General features: G+C 40.3%; 2 protein-coding genes across 2 annotated transcripts; both read left to right on the top strand.

Annotated features, from left to right (window-relative positions):
* Positions 1-313: 313 nt before the first annotated feature.
* On the top strand, positions 314-1,417 carry LOC115743062 (ethylene-responsive transcription factor 5-like). The gene has a single exon (XM_030677654.2). It carries the CDS (start codon positions 418-420, stop codon positions 1,399-1,401), a length of 984 nt encoding a protein of 327 aa, XP_030533514.1. The 5' UTR covers positions 314-417; the 3' UTR covers positions 1,402-1,417.
* A 5,158-nt stretch (positions 1,418-6,575) lies between these two features.
* On the top strand, positions 6,576-7,666 carry LOC115743061 (ethylene-responsive transcription factor ERF105-like). The gene has a single exon (XM_030677653.1). It carries the CDS (start codon positions 6,636-6,638, stop codon positions 7,626-7,628), a length of 993 nt encoding a protein of 330 aa, XP_030533513.1. The 5' UTR covers positions 6,576-6,635; the 3' UTR covers positions 7,629-7,666.
* The last annotated feature ends 12,218 nt before the right edge of the window (positions 7,667-19,884 follow it).

Below are 19,884 nucleotides of genomic sequence, written 5' to 3' on the forward strand. Positions count from 1 at the left end.
TCCTCCTGACCATCAACTCCAGGAAGACAAGGTCACCGCAATCGTTCTTTCTTACAAATTGCACGGTACGCGACAAAAAAAAAAAAAAAACCTGGGGTGAACGTTACCTGCGGAAACGATCGTGGCCATTGACGGTCCCTTTGACTTTTCAAACACCGAGTTGATCCAACGGCACAAAATGCGTAACGATCAAAGCAAGAGAGAGAGGGGATAAGAAGGAGAGAGGAAGAAGAAGGGGAAGCGGAGGAACCACTCAACGAAGGAGCTCCTCCAAAGTTTGAATTCAACCCCTTTCTCTCCCCATAAATACTCATTTCCACTCTCTCCTCCACTCTCATCCAACATCCTCAATCCCTCTCGTCTTTCTCTCTCTGACCCACTCACTCAAAGCTTCAATCTGCCCAAGCTCCTCCAGAAATGGCGACGCCGTCGAGCACTGAAGTGTCCAGGAGGCTTCAGCTCATCAAGCAACACCTCCTCGGCGAGTCCTCCCCTATCGGAGCCGCCTTCCCTGCTCATCTCACCGCCACCGCCACCACTTCATCCTCCAACTCCATCACTTTCGGACATGCGATCGAGCTCTCTCGCTCCGTCTCCTTCTCCGACTTAGATTTTCTGCCAGACGCTGGTCTCTTCGAGTTCGACGTCAGCTCGATCGCCTTCGAGCAAAACCAGAGCGACAGCTTCAGTTTCGAAGCGAAACCTCGACAACCCGACCTAATCCCTCCGACGCCGGCGGATTCGAGCTTATCGACGAGCTCCGAAAGGGAATCGTGCTTCGAGTTCGAAGCGAAGCCGGTAACATCCAGCGAAACGGCCTCGAAAACCTCGCAACCGAGCAAGAAGCCGTCGCTGAAGATCGAGCTGCCGACCAAAGTCGAGTTGCTGCGATTCGCTGAGCCGAATCAGACGACGGTTCGAAAAGGCTCGGATCAAGCGCGCGACGAACAGAGGCGCTACAGAGGAGTCCGGCGGAGGCCGTGGGGGAAGTTCGCGGCGGAGATCCGAGACCCGAACCGGAAGGGCACGCGCGTCTGGCTCGGCACCTTTGACACCGCGATCGAAGCGGCGAAGGCCTACGACCGGGCCGCCTTCACGCTCCGCGGCTCAAAGGCGATCCTCAACTTCCCTCTCGAGGCCGGCAAGCCCCAGCCTCCAGCGGCACCAGCCAGTGGCAAGAAACGATGCCGTGAGGAGGAGGAGGAGGAAAGCGAGGTCGTCGTGAAGAAGGAGAAGGTGGCGGAGTCCGATGCTGGCAAGTGCAGGGACGTCCCTCTGACGCCGTCTAGTTGGGCGAGGACCTGGGACTGTGATGTCGCGACGGGGATCTTCAACGTTCCTCTGCTGTCGCCGTTATCTCCGATTCCGACGTTAGGGTTTCCTCAGCTCCTGGTCGTATGACAAGTGTCTTTTCTTTCATCGCCTTTTATTTTTTTGTGTTTGGAGAAACGATGTGCACAGTTTGCTGATGATAGGACTGATAGTTAAGAAGATGGTTATTGAGATGAATGATCATTTTGATGTGTATGGAATGCATGGGAAATGACCAATCTTTTGGCTAAAACGAAGGCAACTAATCGATCGAAACACTTGGGGAAAATGGAAAATCGATTCTCGAGACTGAAACTAAATCCAACCGAATATTGACTATCGTCGCATTATGGAAATGCCACGGCGGCGGCACGGCGCAGCTATAAATATACGCGAACTTTTATTTATGGCCTTTTGTAAATATTTCTTTAAAAATGGTATGACTCTTGATGATATATCTTACTTAAATGTATCGCAAGCTTTCCTCGTGCGTATAGTTACTAAAGTTGAAACGTGCCAACTTAAGAGTTCCCGACATAAGTAAGTGCATTGTCTACTCAGATAAATAAAAACGTAAAGAAGTAATAATGACTTTCCTTGATCAGTTCCTGCCTTGGAACAAATCTACGCGCATAAAGGATGCACAGAAGAACCTTTGTTTTTTTTTGGGTCCGAGCACAGAAGAACGTTCAAATGACCATTTAAGACATTGAATTCGCTGACCAAGCAATTCTCATAGCATATAAGCTCCATTTGTTTCGCAATAAATAAATGATGTAAAAGATATTTTTTTAAAAATGATCTCTTGTATTGCTTGAAAGAATTAGTTAATGAAAAAAAATTATTGTTAACAATGACTTACGTCTAAATATGATCATAGACGATAAAAATAGTTTTTGTTCAGTCATTATTGTAAGTGATGCAAGCAATAATTTTTAAAAAGATATTTTCCAAAACATGAATTTTTTGCGAAGTAAATGGACCCTTAACAATCGTCTCAAGGAACTTAAGACGACGCGAAAGTTATGCTTGCTTGTTCTGTACCCTAGTGACTATATTGACTCAAAAGATGTAAATGTGGTTTGAATTTCATTATGCCTTGATAATCAAAAGTTCAACTTTTCTGTTAGGAATTTGTTTACCTGACCGTCCCCATGTCGGACGGTGGGATGGTCACTGTATTGCCCCACAAACTTGATTTATTGAAATCGAATCACTTGCTAATCCGGTTTCAGTATTTTGACTCCCCATTTTCCTTTTTTCTTTTTTTAATTTTATGCCTTTTATTGTAAGGTAAAATTAGAATACAAAGTGTACAAGATAATTACGTTTTTATTTTTTTGAGTTATTAAGAATTGAGAAAAGCTAAAATGATAGTCCGTAAGAGTGTGGACCCACGTGCATCATATATCCGCGTGATGCGCTTGTCGCCCAAAAATCCACGTCTAACATATATGCACCGCATATCCGTGAAATATGCTTGTCAGTCAAAAGTCTACGTCCGACATGTGCGCACCACATATCTGCATGATGTATTTGTCGGCCAAAAGTCCATGTCTGACATGCACGGTTCAAGTTGCACCATTGAGTGACGATACTATCACCCAAGCAAAGTTCAACTTGGAATTTTTTCGTTATTTTGGAACAACATCCATGTAATCGTTTTATTTTCATTAGAATCTTGTTTGTGTGGGCCCTCTTATATTTTGTTTTCCAATTTTAGCTTACAATAAAAACACATAAAGTGAAAAAAGAAAATAAATGTGGAGTCAAAATGCTGAAACCAAATCAGCAAGTGACCAATTTTCACAAATCAAATTTGTAGCCATGAAGTGACTGTCAAACTGTCATTTTTTGGGGGATGGTCAGCTTAGCCAAGTCCTTTCTGTTATCATATCGATGGTCCATTAATATCGTTGCATTTATGTGTAGAAATTCGATGACAACCACAGAGGTCTGTGCAAAACAGTATGAATTCAAATCACTCTCTTTTCAAATTGGTTTACATCGCTTGTATGTCCTAAATTTATTATACTTATGATAATTTAGTCATAAAATTTTTAATCTGACCAATTTAATCCTAAGCTATTTGACGATTTATCAATTTAGTCATAAACTTTTTAACTTTGCCAATTTTCTCCTAAATCTTTTGACAATTTAGTCATTTTGATTAATTTTGGCATGGTCGGATTGATGGCGTTGACGCGAACAATTTCTGTAATATTTTAGATATTTTAAGTTTTCTTAGTTATTGTTTTTTTCCAACTCTAGGATGACAAGGGCCATGATGCCCTCTCCTGGTTTGAGCGAGGGCGTCGTGGCCCTCACCAGCCAATAGGCGACAATACCCGACTCAAGGTGGGAGAATAAGAAAAGAAAAAAAATTCAGAAATAATTAAAAATATATAAGTCGTTCATGTTATTGTCGGCCATGCCACGTAAAAAATAGGGTTGTCAAAAAAGCCATTCCTAACCCCACCCGACCCGACATTACCTACAAATTTAGGGTATTTTTAGGGTTGGGCCTTGGTCTTCTTCGGGTAACGGCCAAGTGTATGGTATTCTGACCATTTGGGTCGGGTTTTGAATTTGTTTGGCCTTTTTGTTTGTTTGAAATCTCCCTATTTAAAAGTACGAGCGCCGCTGACCCTAACCTCCATCGATTGCACCCCTCTCTCTCTAATTTCAAAAGTCGAGCCCCGAACCCGACCTCCTTGATTGACACCCTAAGCGCACATGTTTGGTGTTTTTAGTAAGCAATGGTCTACGATAGGGATGTGCTTCGTCTTTAGAGATTGCTGGGACAATGGATGCGAAGGAGAAAAAGAAAACGAAAACCCGAATCTTGAATTGGCCCAACCTGAAGATTTGAGACATATGCAACTCGGGTATCGGGTAGGGTAGATCGTGATTTCATTTATGTTCGGGTCAACTATCATGATACCCGATCCTCCCCCCGACACTCCTAGTAAGAAAGTCAACACTAACTAGATTGCCACATCGGCGATTGACAGTCAAAATTGGTCGGATAGACTAATTGTCAAAAAGATTGATGACTAAATTGGCAAAATGTCTAGGACTAAATTTAAAAAATAAAAATAATGACGAGTAAATTGGAAAATTGTCAAAAGGTATAAGATTAAACTAGTCAAATCAAGAGGTTTAAGACTGAATGGAAGGAGTGATTGCAGAGGAAGAATGGCCGGGAAGCACGGTGGAGAAGATTACATTCCCAGGACTTGAATGGATGAAACTGGAATGCTTGCCCAATTTAACTAGTTTCCTCTTCGGAACACTTGGTTGTTTATGCTTCACAGAGATGCTAGTGTCGATTGCCCCATATTTAAGAACTTTGTGGTAATTTTCTCTACATAAAAGAGTATTGCTTCATGAAGAATAACTCGGGCAATACTAGTCTACAACTCTAAAAGTTGAATAGCGTTGTGGAGTTTGATTTGTTGGGTTTTACTATTCCACAATTCTAAAGAAGTTGATTTTCATTAATATATCTAATTGAAGAAGGTTTGTTAATTTGTACTCGGTATGAAATTGGACGTTTGAACTGATTAATTTGAATGAGTGACATGTGCGCGTTCAAAGACTTTTGTGATAGTGACATTAATCAAATGTGGGTATAATATATAGACTTTAGAGTCAAAAGAAGCCTATATGTTAAGAGCCAATGAAGAAATGGGAATTTTGAACGTATGTGGACAAGTGAGGTCTGGATGGGGGAAAGCACAAAAAACGTAGGCATTGGCCATTATATGTAGCAGGACTGATGTCGACATGAACATTTTTAATACTATTTTAATTTTTGACGATTTTTGTATATTCATTTTTTTCTTTCATTTTGGCCGCACAAGGGTTAGTGGCGAAACTCGCTGGCCATTGGCTGAAGGCCAGCAGCCCATCCTTGGCTGCTAGCAAGGGTGGCAGTCCTTGCTCAGGCTCTTGCCATATCTGGGTGAGGGCCACCTAGCCCATGGCCTTCCAAAATGAAAGAAAATAAATAAATAAATAATGATTAAAAAATATGTATACTTTTCAGAATTGTAAATTGTTCACGTTAGCAATTTCCGTCAACGTAAGATAGCAAGCATTCATGTCAGCGATTTTCGGCCAAAATTAGCAGGATGGACTCAAATGATAAAATGTGAAAATGTTTAGAACTAAATCGGTTCAATTGAAAGATTTATGACTGAATTGATACTAATGCAATATATTTAGAATTTTTTGATACTTTCCCCTATCTGGACGTGATTCGAGTCTCTCTCTTAACCTATTTCTATTTTCCTGTATGCAGCATGGGCAACAAAGGGTGTAATACTGAGCCAAAGATGGTTCTTCTATTGATGCCGTGTCATTATATGGAGGCCTCTGGTAGTTGTGTGGCCACCTTATGATCACAACTTGTAATCTTTGAAGCTCCAAAGTCATGTTCATATAGTTAGACTGATCACGCATAAATAGAGATTTACAGATCATGCTGACATTTCCCTTTCTTAGATATGTGCAAGCATGTAAATTTTCTGCGACATGAAGACATACATCTACAACGTTGAAGGCACACGTGTTAAAGTGCCCTTTTCTTTTTGGTCTATTTGCTTGTTATAATCGACTCCGCTTAGCATCTTAGTGAGACTAAACTTCTGTAATGTGCTTGTTTCCACGAGTTTCTTTTGGGCTCGGGGTTGAGAGTTGTAGCCGGCAAGGTGAGATCGTAAGCAATGGTGTAAAAACCAACTATGAAGTTTTCATTTCTTGTTCAACCCTGATAAAGGAATATAATCCGCAAATGTTGAATGGAATAATTGGATCGTAAATTGTTCAAGGCTTCTAATTATATGAAGGGATTTGAGAAACTGAGATTGTAACAGTATAACAAGACAATCTCAACCACGTGTATTATGAATGGCAAAAAATATATAGCAACCATGACGAGACCCATTTTTGATCTTACGACTAACAATTTTCCGTTATACTATCATACTGTCATGCTAACAAAATCTTTATATGAACTTGAGTAAGAAATGGTGATTGCGGCCGGCAATCGTTCTTTCTAAAAATATAATTGCAAAACGATCGTGGCCGTTGAAGGCCACTTTGACTTTCAAACTTCGAGCTGTTGATCCACCGGCACAAAATGATCGAAAGGAGAGAGAGAGAGGATAAGAAGGAGAGGCGGAGGAACCACTCAACGAAAGAGATCCTCCAAAGTTTGAATTCAACCCCTTTCTCTTTCTACAAATACTCATTTCCACTCTCTCTTCCTCCACACTCATCCAACATCCACAGCCCGTGTGCACGAAGCTCCGTCAGAAATGGCGATGTCGTCGAGCGCGGAAGTGTCCACGAGGCTTCAACTCATCAAGCAACACCTCCTCGGCGAACCCTCCCCGATCGGAGCCACCTTCCCTGCTCACCTCACCGCCCCCGTCACCACCTCATCCTCCAACTCCATCACTTTCGGACCTGCGATCCAACCCTCTTGCTCCGAGTCTCTCTCCTCCATCTCCTTCTCCGACTTTGATTGCCTCCCAAACGCCGATCTCTTCGAGCTCGATGTCAACTCAAACGACTTCGAGCAAAACCAGGGCGAGAGCTTTGTTTTCGAAGCGAAACCTCAAAAACTCGACTTAAGACCTCCGATGGCGGCCAATTCGAGTTCATCGATGAGCTCCGAATCGAATTTGCTCTTTGAGTTTGAAATGAAACAAGAAATAATCAAAGAAACGGCCTCAAAAACCTTGCAATCGAGCAACAAGCCGTCACTGAGGATCGCGCTGCCGAGCAAAGTCGAGTTGCTGCGATTTGCCGAGCTGAATCAGACTGTTCGAAAAGGTTCTAATCAAGCACGCAACGAACAGAGGCACTATAGGGGAGTCCGGCAGAGGCCGTGGGGGAAGTTCGCGGCAGAGATCCGAGACCCGAAACGGAAGGGCTCACGCATGTGGCTCGGTACCTTCGACACCGCGAAGGAAGCCGCAAAGGCCTACGACCGAGCCGCCTTCAAGCTCCGCGGCTCGAAGGCGATCCTCAACTTCCCTCTCGAAGCTGGGAAGACCGAGCCTCCGGCAGCCCAGGCCAATGGCAAGAAACGACGCCGTGAGGAGCAGGAGGAGCGCAAGGACATCGTGAAGAAGGAGAAGGTGGTGGAGTCCAATGTCAGCGAGTGGAGGGACATCCCTTTGACGCCGTCTAGCTGGTCGGGGACCTGGGACTGTGATGTCGCAACGGGGATCTTCAACGTTCCTCTGCTGTCGCCGTTATCTCTGATTCCGACGTTAGGGTTTCCTCAGCTCATGGTCATATAATCAGTGTCTTCTTTCTTTTGCTTTCCTCTTTGTTGGAGAAACGATGTGCATAGTTTGGTGATATTAAGGATTAGGAGTTGAGAAGTTGATTATTGAGATGAATAATCAATTCGAGGTGCATGTAAAATGCATGGCAAATGACAATGTTTTGGCTAAAATGAAGGTGACATTGATTGAAAAAGATTGATTATCTCGATTGAACCAAATTCAACCAAATGCCAAATCCTGGTTTTATCAATAAATTGGCTTTGCAAATGTGAAGATTTTATAATTAAACACAGAAAAAGAAGCCCCAACTTTTAACCAAATAATTCGCAACATCGAATTTGCTTAATGTCTTGATCGAATCAGTGTTCGGTTTGTTAGAAAATCTCTTCAGATCAAATGAAACCAAAAGTATAAAAGAACAGCCTCTATTATCGATGGAGTAGAGTTAACAATACTAGATGTTGAGAACGGTGGTGGACAGAATGTACAACGTGTTGTAGTCTTCGCATTATGGAAAGAAAGCCGATAATTTTTTATGAAAATATTTTTCAAATCATTTATTTTTCACGACATAAACCCATCCTTAGTAAATTGTCTCAAGGAACTTGAGACAGGCGTGAAAGCTAGGGTTACTTGTTCCTTTACCCCAGTGATTATGTTGACTCAAGGATGTTTGTATGGTTTGAATGTCGTCGTGCCTTAATAAGCGAACGACTCTTTCGTCACCAGATGGATGGCCCACTAATATGGTTGCACGCATGTGAGAAAATTCAAAGTCAACCACGAGGGTCCGTGCAAAGGCTCCGGTTAAGATCAGTCTTCTTTTTGACTTGGTTTACATCGATTTGTATGCATACACGATTTTTGCTGCAATAAGTGTAACTCCTGCCATACTGGTCTACAATTTTAAGACATGAATAGGGTTTTGGAGTTTGATTTAGTTGGGCTTTACTGTTCCACAGATCTACAGGAGTTCATTTTCGATAATCTATCTTGTGGAAGAAGGTTTGTTATTTTGCGCACAGTTCGTATGAAATTGGTCTTATACGAACTGATTAATTTGGATGAGTGACATGTGTGTGTACTATAGTGACATTCATCCAACGTTTGTATAACACCTCGACTGTAAATTCAAAAGAAACCTATATGTTCCAAATAAATGAATGTTAGGGTTATTCCACATCGGTTGTGAAAGGGGATGGTGGTCGGCTTATAAGTATGAGGGAAAACCTTATCTTTTGAGCTAACTTTTGAGTTGAAAGATGCCTAAGACCACCCAATACCGATATCATGTTCCAACTTAGGGCCCGATATGTGAGGGGTAGATCGCTGGGGTTGGTGATGAATTTATAAGTGTGAAGAAAAGTCTCATCCAATAATGAAAACATGGAAAAGTCCCAAGTTCGAACATATTTCAACACATGAGATAAGGATGTGACTCGAGTCTCTATTTTGGAACCCCTTTTTTATTATTTTTATTTTCCTCTATGCGATATGGGCAACAAAGTGTGTAATGCTAAGTCAAAGTAGGTTGTTCTATTGATGCCGTCTCATTACATGGAGGTGGAGGCCTGCGGTTGTTGCCGTGTCACCGTATGATCACAACTTGTAATCTTTGAAGCCTCCAAAGTCATGGTCATATTGTTCGACAGCTCATCTACATATAGGGATTTATAGTTTATACATGTATTTTCTTTCTTAGATATATGCGTTTATGTTACTTTTTGCAACCTGGACTGCGAGAATGCTTGAACTTGTATGGTGTGTTATATACATATACATATACATATATGTATATGTATATGTATATGTATATGTATATGTATATGTATATATGTATATACACGCATTTATGAGATAACGACACAAATAATTTGGTCCGATTTGCAATGTAGTCCATGGACTTTAAATTTGTTTGATGTAATTTCTAAACTTTTAGTACATGTTTATTTTAGTTCTTGGACTGTATGAAAATACTAAATGTAGTCCTTTTATTATTCAAGTTCAGGGATAATATTGAACATTTTATACAATTCATGGACTAAATTGAACATGTACCAAAAGTCTAACGACTACATTGAACAAATTAAAATTTTATGGACGACATTGCACTTTGGACTAAAGTTTAAAAGCCACATTAAACAAATTTAAAGATTCATGGATCATATTACACATAGATTCAAAGTTCATGGACTCACTACAAAAAAACACGGATTTAGCCACGAAAAATTTGCGACGAAAAACGTTCGTCGCTAATTTCCAATGAAAATAGTGACAAAAGTAATATTCGTCGCTATTTGTGACGAAATTAGTGACGAAAAATTTCGTCGCTAATTAGCTACAAATATAGCGACGGAAAAAAAATTTGTCACTAATTTGTGACGAAAATGGCCACAAAACAGATTTCGTCGCTAATTTGCAACGAAAATAGCCACGAAAAATATTTCGTGGCTAATTTGCCACGAAAATGGCCACAAAAAAAATTTCGTCGCACATTAGCGACTAAAACGGCCATGAAAATATTATTCGTCGCTATATCCTTTGCTACGAAAATAGGATTCGTCGCTAATTAGCGACGAAAGGCCACGTTTCGTCGCTAATTAGCGACAAACGTCTTTTTTCGTCGCAAATTCTTTTCTTAAAAGTTAGCGACGAAAATCAATGTTCGTCACTAATTAGCGACGCGCTATTATTTTCGTCACGAAATTAGCATTATGAATAAAAATAAAAAAAGAAAAAATTAAAATTAACGACGAATAAATATTTTCGTGGGTAATTTAGCGACGAAGTGTATTATTCGTCGCTAATACGATAAAAATAAAAATAAAAAAATAATTGGCGACGAACAATGTTTTTCGTCCCTAACCTCCTATTGAGCAATTAGCGACGAAAACCAAATTTCGTCGCAAATTTGTTGCTAAGCATTTAGCAATGAAAACCTTGTTCGTCGCTAATTAGCCACGAACCACATTTTGCGTCGCAAATTCTTTTTTTAAAAGTTAGTGACGAAAATTGTCGTTCATCGCTAATTAGCGACGAATGTTGATTTCGTCGCAAAATTAACACTATGTAACGACGGATCATGGTTTTCGTCGCTAATACGATATAAATAAAAAAAATTAGCGACGAACAATGTTTTTCGTCGCTAACCTTATTGTGCGATTAGCGGCGAAAACCAAATTTCGTGGCAAATATGTTACGAAGAATTTAGCAAAATTAGCGACGAAAGTAATAGTCGTTGCTAATTAGCGACGGAGTCCGTTCGTGGCAAAATTTTTTGTAGCTAATTGTGTCGCTAAATGGCCACAAATAAAGGTTCGTCGCTAATTTTGACCTAATCTTTGCCGCGTTCTTTCTTTTCCTTTTCCCTCTCCATCCCCAACCAATTGACCCCGCGCTTCGACTCCCTTTGCCGAAACAGCCGTGGAGAATTGGTGGACGGCTTCACGTGGTCAGTAGCCTCAACTCTCTTCCCTCCTCCTTTGCCTCTCGGGCTTTAGTCGTCTCCTCCGCCTCCATGTTGGACGATAAGGAGCTCGCCACTGCCAAGAAGGCCGCCTCTCTCGCCGTTTCTCTCTCCAAGGTCCCATCTCTCTCGGGGTCGCATTTCGTTCGTTCAATGTGTCCGAAGGTCGAATTGGGTTGTCGAAATGTATGTGGGTGCGGTTGATTTTGAGCTTCGAGTCAATTCGTCATTGTGGAATCGATGCCTCACCTACCCATTTAGGTGATTTCGTAATGTCAGGTCGGATTGCTTATGCTTGGTCACTGAGCTCGTGAGTGCAGCTAAGACGTTCGTGCTATTGATCCCTCATGCTTATGCTCTGTTTCAATCGAAACGAATTTGGAAATTGTTCTTTTTTTCATGGAATATATGTGGATAATCATTTGTTTTTGTGCTGGCTGTTCTGCTGATAAAAAGGCTTACTTGTTATTGGAATTCATCACTATTTCATGTTGTTTCTGTTGTATTCATCAGACTTCAGTAACTTCTTTCTTTGTTCATTATCCCTAAAGCTCTATGTTTTTATCCTGTTGTGGGGTGATGTTCTCTTTTCAATACATACATACTAGTACGCAGGTATTTGCTTATTGTTCTATCTATTGCAGAAAATGCAAAAAGAACCATTGAAATTAGATGTTCAATCGAAATCAAACATGACTGGTCTTCAATGCAATATTTTGTTTTTCCCTTGCTGGTTATTTTGATCAACAAAACTTGCTCTCTATTCTGGTAGGTTGTATATATATCTTCTTAACGAAAATACAAACAAAAGAAGATGTCTATATGGACATGGGCATTTCTGAATGACTATGAAAATTAGGTTGTTTAGTGGAATCACAATCCCCTAATAACTCTTTTTCATTGTACACATAGACAACTACTGTGATTGAGAGTACTTGACGTTTAGGTTGACCAAGTGTTTGGTTAAATTTGGAATTAGAAAAATCTTATAATTTGCATTTTGTAACTGGTTAACTAGCCAGTCCTCTAACCTTTCTAACACTGGAACAAGCCTTGTGCTTCTAATTTGTGTTTCAAGAGCTCTTTAACCTAGTATATCTCTCTTAGTTGAACTTTGCTTTTTTTTTTTAATTGTTCAATAATTCTACCACTGGCTTGATGATCTCCACGATTATATACGAGAAATAATTCTAGATGCAAAACGTTCCATTACTCTAGTGAAGTCAGGAGAATGCAGGCAATTGTCATGACATTGCTCCTTATGTGTCCTTCTGATCGAGATGGCTTACAAAGTTCTCTTTTTTCACATTTGCCTTGAGAGTCTGTGCACTCCAGCCTCATTTCATTTCTTATTCTTCTCTGCTATTGTGTTTATTTTCACGAAAATTCTGGTTAGGAAAAAGATCATGCTCTTTAGGTTCTCAAGTGATGAATTACCCCGAATACTTGGTGCATTGTTATTCACTCGTCTTCGTGTGATCGTATTGAGTCTCCACTAGTTGATTCCGAGAGATGGGCGCTTTAACAAGCGCAAGGGCTGCTGAATTTTCTGGTTTTGTTTCTGAGTTTCAAGCTTCTGTTGACTGTTAGGGTATCTTTAGTACCTCCTAAGAAACTTATTTGTGTAGAGGGAGGTTGAATTTGAAATATGCGGATTTGTTTTTGATATTTTCTTGAAGGCAAGGCCACTAGTATATTTTCAGTTTTTAGCATTGTCACCTTCAACTGAGGCAGTATTATTGCAGGAAAATAACTGGACTGAACTTGAATGGCTACATAAGGAAAGGCATGCAGACTTCATGAATATGCTGAAGGGCTTTGTTGTGAATCAGGTACATTGTCTCTACTGCTCCTGTTAAAGGCAATTTGGTTTCGATATCTCCTGATGCAAATTTGGTCATATTCTCTTAGTTGTCATTGCAACTATTCTCGATGATAGCATTGGCCGTCCATACAAGAATTGTCGAGGCACTTCTGGTCATCATATCCAATTACGAGTTCTTACCTTTATGCGACGGTAAATGTTTGGTATTACTCCTCAGTCAGTAGCAGGGGTTCAATAAAAGGTCAAACAAATAGTCAACATACTACAAATGTGATAGGTGATTTTTGTATGTGTGGAAGTCAGATGCTGCTGTTGAGGTTACGAGTATCATTAATTTAGTGGCGGCGGGGTTTGACAGCAAGCCCTAGTAGATTTCTCTCTTTAAACTTCATGACTACCCAGTTGTGGCCCTCCTTGTCTGTTACAAGCAAAAGGATAGGACACAGGTAACAGGTTTTCGTGTGCCATTTCCCTTGAAAATTGCTCAGTTGGTCAAGTAGGTGGAGGAGCTGAATTAGGATTAAGATGCAGCCGTTGCCAAGGAATGAAATACTCATAATAATACCCATCTTGTAGAGGTTCATTGTTTTTATTTTACGTAAACATGTAAATTAATATTCAGTTCCTAAGAGGCAAGAAGGACGATTGATTAACATACAAGTCAATTATAACCATTACATGGCAAACGACGTCATATTATTCTTGATTAGTGTTTTTTTTTTCCAAAACCAATTTGACTCATCTCAGTGGATTTAAAAACATTGTGTTCTGGGTACTCATTAGTCCTTATTATAAGTACATGCTCTATTTATCTTATTTGCACCCATGATTCTTATATGTGTTTGACTTATAGTTTGTTTTTCTTTTTTCAGTTTTCCATGCCACACCATTTTATTATAATGCTTTGACTCATTGCATTGGATGTGGGAGATCTTTTGACAAGCAAGCAGTTCCATATATGTTCTCATCAATAGTTTGATATCATTTTGGTAAGCTTGGATCATCTACATCTACTCATATATGTCTCTTTCTCGCCCATGTATAAAATGGCTATAAATGGAGAAACATGAATTTTATTTTATAGTTTTTTTCTTCTTTTGGCAGGCTATAATCCTTCAACGATGCCTTCAATGGTTCCACCGCTTGGTGCTCCCTCTATCCATCAACTGAATGGCATGCCAAGGCCTCCTGCATTCAACGTCCTTCCTACAGTTCCTGGGAATGGACCAATCCCAAACTCTTCTAGTAGCGTCCCCTCAATGGCTCCAATTCCTGCCTATCAAACACATCCTGCAGGATCAAATAGTGGAGGTTTCGACAGTTTTAATGTCAATTCTAAGCTCCTGATGCTAGTCATTAGTTTTGCTCAGTAGGTACTTTTGCTTCTCATATTGAACTTCTTATGCTAGTCATTGGTTTGTGTTTTTTTTAGGGGGGTTCGTCTCTTTTGATTTCATTTTTCATTTGACATGGTATTTACTAGTATATATTCTTGAAATAGGGTGCATATTTGTCCTCTCTAATTTGCTAGTATTTCATTTTTCATTGGATGCCTTTTGGACTGTTGGATGGTGCATATTTGACCTCTTGTTCACTTGATCATATATAAAAGATTCTCCTAGCTATGGCGCAGCCGCCCACGTTTTGAATATTCTTTAATATCTTTGTTGTGTGCAATCTTATCGCAAAACTCATCGCCAAAAGTTGTCGCTGAACAATATTCGTTGCAAAATTCGTCGCTAAAAACGTATGATAAAAACAAAATCTCGTCGTTTAATACAATATTCGTCGCAAAATTTATCACTAAATAATTAATAAAACGTCATCATTGAATAACATTGGTAGCAAAATTCGTCGCTAAATTATTTATAAATTCGTCGCAAATTAAATTATCGACAAAATTTGCGACAAACTTGATTCGTCGCAAATTCAAATTAGTGAAGAATACTTTTCGTCGCTAATTTGCAACAAATAAAGTTCGTCGCTAATTTCGTCGCAAATTTGCGACGAACTTTAATTTTTCGTCGCTAAATTGCCACGACGAATTGGCGATGAATTATTTATTCGTCGCAAAGTTCGTCGCTAATTAGCTACGAAAAATTTAATTTCGTCGCAAATTTGTGACGAACTAAATTCGTCGCAAATGTCATCGCAAATTGGTGACGATAGGATTTCGTCGCAAATTGGTGACGAACTACATTCGTCGCAAATTTCGTCGCAAATTAGCGACGAAATTTCATTTTTTCGTCGCTAATTTTTGCGACGCCGTATTAGCCACGAATTTTTTTTCGTGGCAAAATTCGTCGCAAAATCCATTAGCGACGAATTTTGCCAAAATTTTCGTAGCAAATTTCGTGACTAAAACCTTGTTTTTTTGTAGTGACTGTTTGTGTTATTTATCCTATATTTATGGTCTTCCAATGCAAATTTTGAGCTGCGCTCAAGATGGCCATCTCTTTAAGTTATAACAATCTTCACCATGCCGGGACGACTAAACATTGAAGACACACATCTACACTATTGAAGGCACACAAGATGAAGTGATTTTTTTTTAATGTCTACTTGCTAGTTATAATCGACTCCGCTTACCATGTCACTTAGAACAAATTTTTGGGCTCCGTTTGTTTCGCGAAAATGAATGGTTCAGAAAACATTTTCCTAAAAATGTCTACTTATATTGCTTACAACAATGAATGGAAGAAAATTATTTTCATCATCCACGAAAATCTCTAGATATGAATTTTTGCTCATAATGGATATATTTTTCATTGACTAATTATTTCAAGCGATACGAGTAATTATTTTCAGGAAAATATTTTTCAAATAATTTATTTTTCACGAAACAAACGGAGTCTTGTAATGTGCATGTTTATGACAATTTTTTTTGGGGGGGGACTTGGGTCGAGAGTTGTAGCCACCGAGGTGAGATTGTTAGCAATGTAAAAACCAGCTAAAGGAGTAATTTCCATTAAGAGTTGTTTAGTTGTTCTAGGCTTGCCAATGGATCAAGAATGCAAAGAAAGGTTCCTTAGCGAGCTGAACTAGGTCAAAGTCACACGTACCAGGGATGCATTCATCGTATTTGTCCAAACATGGAAGAGATAGTCAAAGAAATGGGAGAGCTAGTCTTCCTGAGCTTTATTATTATTATTATTATTAACTAACTTATTCAACGCAGAAGAACCAGAATCGTGTACGTATAGTCTGCATGGGTATACGTGAATTATTTATAAGCAGCAATGTATGACTTTTGGACCAACAAATGTTTATTATTGCGTGACTGGCTCACGAAAGATAATCATACCCTTTTGGATTCTTCAGTAATTTTCAAACTGGAACCCTTTCTTTAATCAAGGGCTCTCGATCTTTTTCCTTATAATAGGCCTATAACATATAATATATTACTATTATTTCCATGTTGTTGAATAATTCACATGACACCTTGGCCACTTTTGATCTCTTCCAAATCAACATAAAACAACATGTGAACATGTCTGAAATGATCTTGTCGTCACCTTTGAAATAGAAAGGACGCGAGAGTGAAAACAGGGAAATTGTCCAAACTTTCATGCGTCTTGTCAATTGAGTCTATTTAGTTAATGTTGATCGAAAATCGCTAAGATGAACGCCGTTCGCCTTACGTGGCACGGCATTCATTGACATGAGCAATTTTTAATAATATTTTAATATTTATTCAAATTTTTTATTAATTCTTTTCTTTTTTTTTCCTTTATTTTCTTGTCTATTTCTTTCTTCTTTTTTTTTCCTTCCCCGGCGACCGGCTAGAGGAAGAAGGGAAGACAAAAAAATAAATTAAGAGTATTATTAAAAATTATTCACGTCGGCGGGCCGCACCACGTAAAACAATCGGCATTTATGTCAACGATTTTCGGTTAAAATTGATCGAACCGAATTAATTGGCAAATCATGAAACTGTTCGTCTTACGTGGCACAGCATTCATTGACATGAGCAATTTTTAATAATATTTTAATATTTATTCGAAATTTTTATTAATTATTTTTTTCCCTTTATTTTCTTATCTATTTCTTTCTTTCTTTTTCCTTCACTCAGCGACCGGCTAGAGGACGAAGGGAAGACAAAAAATAAATTAGAGTATATTATTAGAAATTATTCACGTCAACGGGCCGCATCACGTAAAACGATCTGCATTTACGTCAGCGATTTTAGACTAGAATTGATCGAATTGAATTAATTGGCAAATCATGAAACAGTTGAGGATAATATTTAAAATGAAATGGTGATTTTTTTTTTTTTTTGACAATTTTTCCGATAAAAACCTACACGGGTGGGTATCACCTCCAGCCATCAAATTTCTGTAATGACGTGATATTGACATCGATAGTTTGAAAATAACGGGGTTCGCGACGTAATTTATTATTTTTTCCCTTTCCAGACTCTGAGACGAGATCACTTCAACCGGTCAAAGTCAGATCGTCTTTCTCTTTCTGCATGGGATGGCGTACGGCGGCGACGACGTCGGTTTTCAGAGACAAGGACGTCGACAGATGCCCTTCAACTTGCTCGAGATTTGGCCATCCTCTCTCGTATTTTGGTGCCTCAAACTACCGTCCAAATATCGTCATTGGACCGCATTTACGCTCAAATGTTATTTAATTCCTTGAAGTGGACATCGTTTTTGGCTGTAATAAGCACGTGTGTCTGACCATTTAGCTGCCAAAAGTCATAGACGAAACTTATTACATGGCTGCCATCTGCTACTGTATGACCATTGACTACGTACCATAACAAAAAGACCCGACTCATGATTATCGTTGTATAATGAGGTCGACTGACTATTTACGATGTTAATTTAGTAACTATACGTATACAATATACAAAAGACGATAATGTTTAACTGAAAGGTAGGATGGTCAAGGAGAAAAATACAAAAAAGCCATAAACCTATTACGTTGATATCAATTCAATTCAAAACATTTCCATTGCACTCATTTAGTTCCAAATATTTTCATATCGGTACCGATTTAGTCTATTTAACTAACTTCGGCTGGAAATCATTGATGTGGATGTCGCGACTTGCCTTAAACCTCCCTCGAGGGTCTTGCGGGTTTAGAGATAATGTCATAGGTCAATGGCGCGCACTCTCCCAAGTCCTATCTCTTATGATGTTGGATTTCGTTTTATTGATTAGCAAACTCAAATGTTACTAAGAGTCGTCACTAGCCTATTGGGATCGGCTAGAAACCCACCAAGACACATGAGTGTTATCTCGATTCTTGCGCAACCAGAGCTTCTAAGATCGAGGACTTGTTTACGCTAACTAAATAATTAACGTCATTTCGGTACCTAACTAGTCAATATTCCCTAAGATGATTACACATTCTGCATATCATGTTAAGTTTACCAGGTATCTAACCAATGCTAGATGATCATGCATAATATTTTTCTGTCATTTCGTGCAATTACCTACTTATCCTTAATTTAGCAATATAGGGAAAGCGATTAAGTGATAATTTTTCAAAAGACAATGTTATAATAAACATTCAATCAGGTAAATATGTCAAATACGAAATTGGAATGAACACATGCAAACAAAATCTATAATGGCAATATTTAAAGAAAACAACTCCGATATGCGGATCGGGTGCATGACAATGGATTGAATTGGACATCGGTTTTCAAACTCGCCAAACCCCAACGAGCCGTTGGCTCCGTGGGCATCGCCAACGATCGCCATGGGAATGTCAAACTCATGTATTCAAGCATCTGTACATGCACTTACACAAAGTAGATAATCAGCAAAGTTCAGTCAATTAAACGATAAAACCAGCATCTCGAATTAAACTTTAATTATTGTGCTAATCTACCTACTGAGACATGCCTTATAAATCAAATCAACTAAATGGTCACATGCGAAGTATAACAAAGTCATGCATATGAACATGAAAGACAAATGACAACGAGGCATATAAAAGCTTACTAAGACAAAATAGGCCAATAGAAGGCATTTCCTATATATTTTCTATTTTTGTATTGTTTTTTGGGATGTTCATTGTCATTTTTATTTAGAAGAATTCGGGTCGGGTCAGGTTCTCTGACCCGACCCGGAAGAAACAGAGCAAAGGCCTTCACGGCCTGGGCTCGCACACAGACTGAGCTCAAGAGATGAGCCCAGTCGGTAGACTCCCAAAGGAAGGCCTAACATAGGCCCAAAGCCCCACTGGCCCCACACCAAACCGTCACTTGATCTGACTGGGCCATACCATCTCTCAGCCCAGGACCTAGACAAACCGGGGCCCGACCGCAGTGCAGCAAAGCAGCCCATGCTTTTCCGTTTCCCACTCATCAGTTCATCATCCGCAGGGCCCAGACAAAAGGAAGACCAAACCTGGCAAAACAAACCTGTCCGGCCCGACGCAGCCCTCCTGCGCGGTGTCCAAGCCAGTCGAACGAAACCGCCGCCTCCAGCGAGGCCTGGCAACACTGCTGGGACCAACCCCCCATCGATCACCCGCCACTGTCAAGCTGAGGTTGCCGCGCCACCCCCCACCGTCGAGTCTTGCTCGCCATCCTGGTCAAATCCGACGCGGTCTGACAACTCTAAGCCGCTGGGGATCTGCTCATCTTGTGGGGGCCGAGAAACCTCAGCGCTGGGGCCAATCATGATCACCGTCCACCTCCAACAGCCTCCGCCGCTGTCCGTCACCTCGGGGCCCCAGCGACTGCAGCCGGGATCCACTCGCCTGGACTCCCTCGCAGGAAACGTCGGGTCCGCTCGTCCGCTACTGAACCATCGACGCCGGAATCTACTACGTCGCCTCTAAGCTGGCCATCGAGCCCGTCGTCTGGCCGACACGCAGTCGAGTTCGGCTCGCGTCACACCAGCACCAGGTTCTGCTCGCCGCGTCACCTCTGGCCACGTCGCTGGCGATCTCACGCCTCCAAGCTGCTGTCCGGAAGCCATTAGTCCACGCGTGGCCGCCGGATGGGTGCTGGC

Source organism: Rhodamnia argentea, chromosome 3, assembly GCF_020921035.1.
Source record: "Rhodamnia argentea isolate NSW1041297 chromosome 3, ASM2092103v1, whole genome shotgun sequence".
Lineage (NCBI taxonomy): Eukaryota > Viridiplantae > Streptophyta > Magnoliopsida > Myrtales > Myrtaceae > Rhodamnia > Rhodamnia argentea.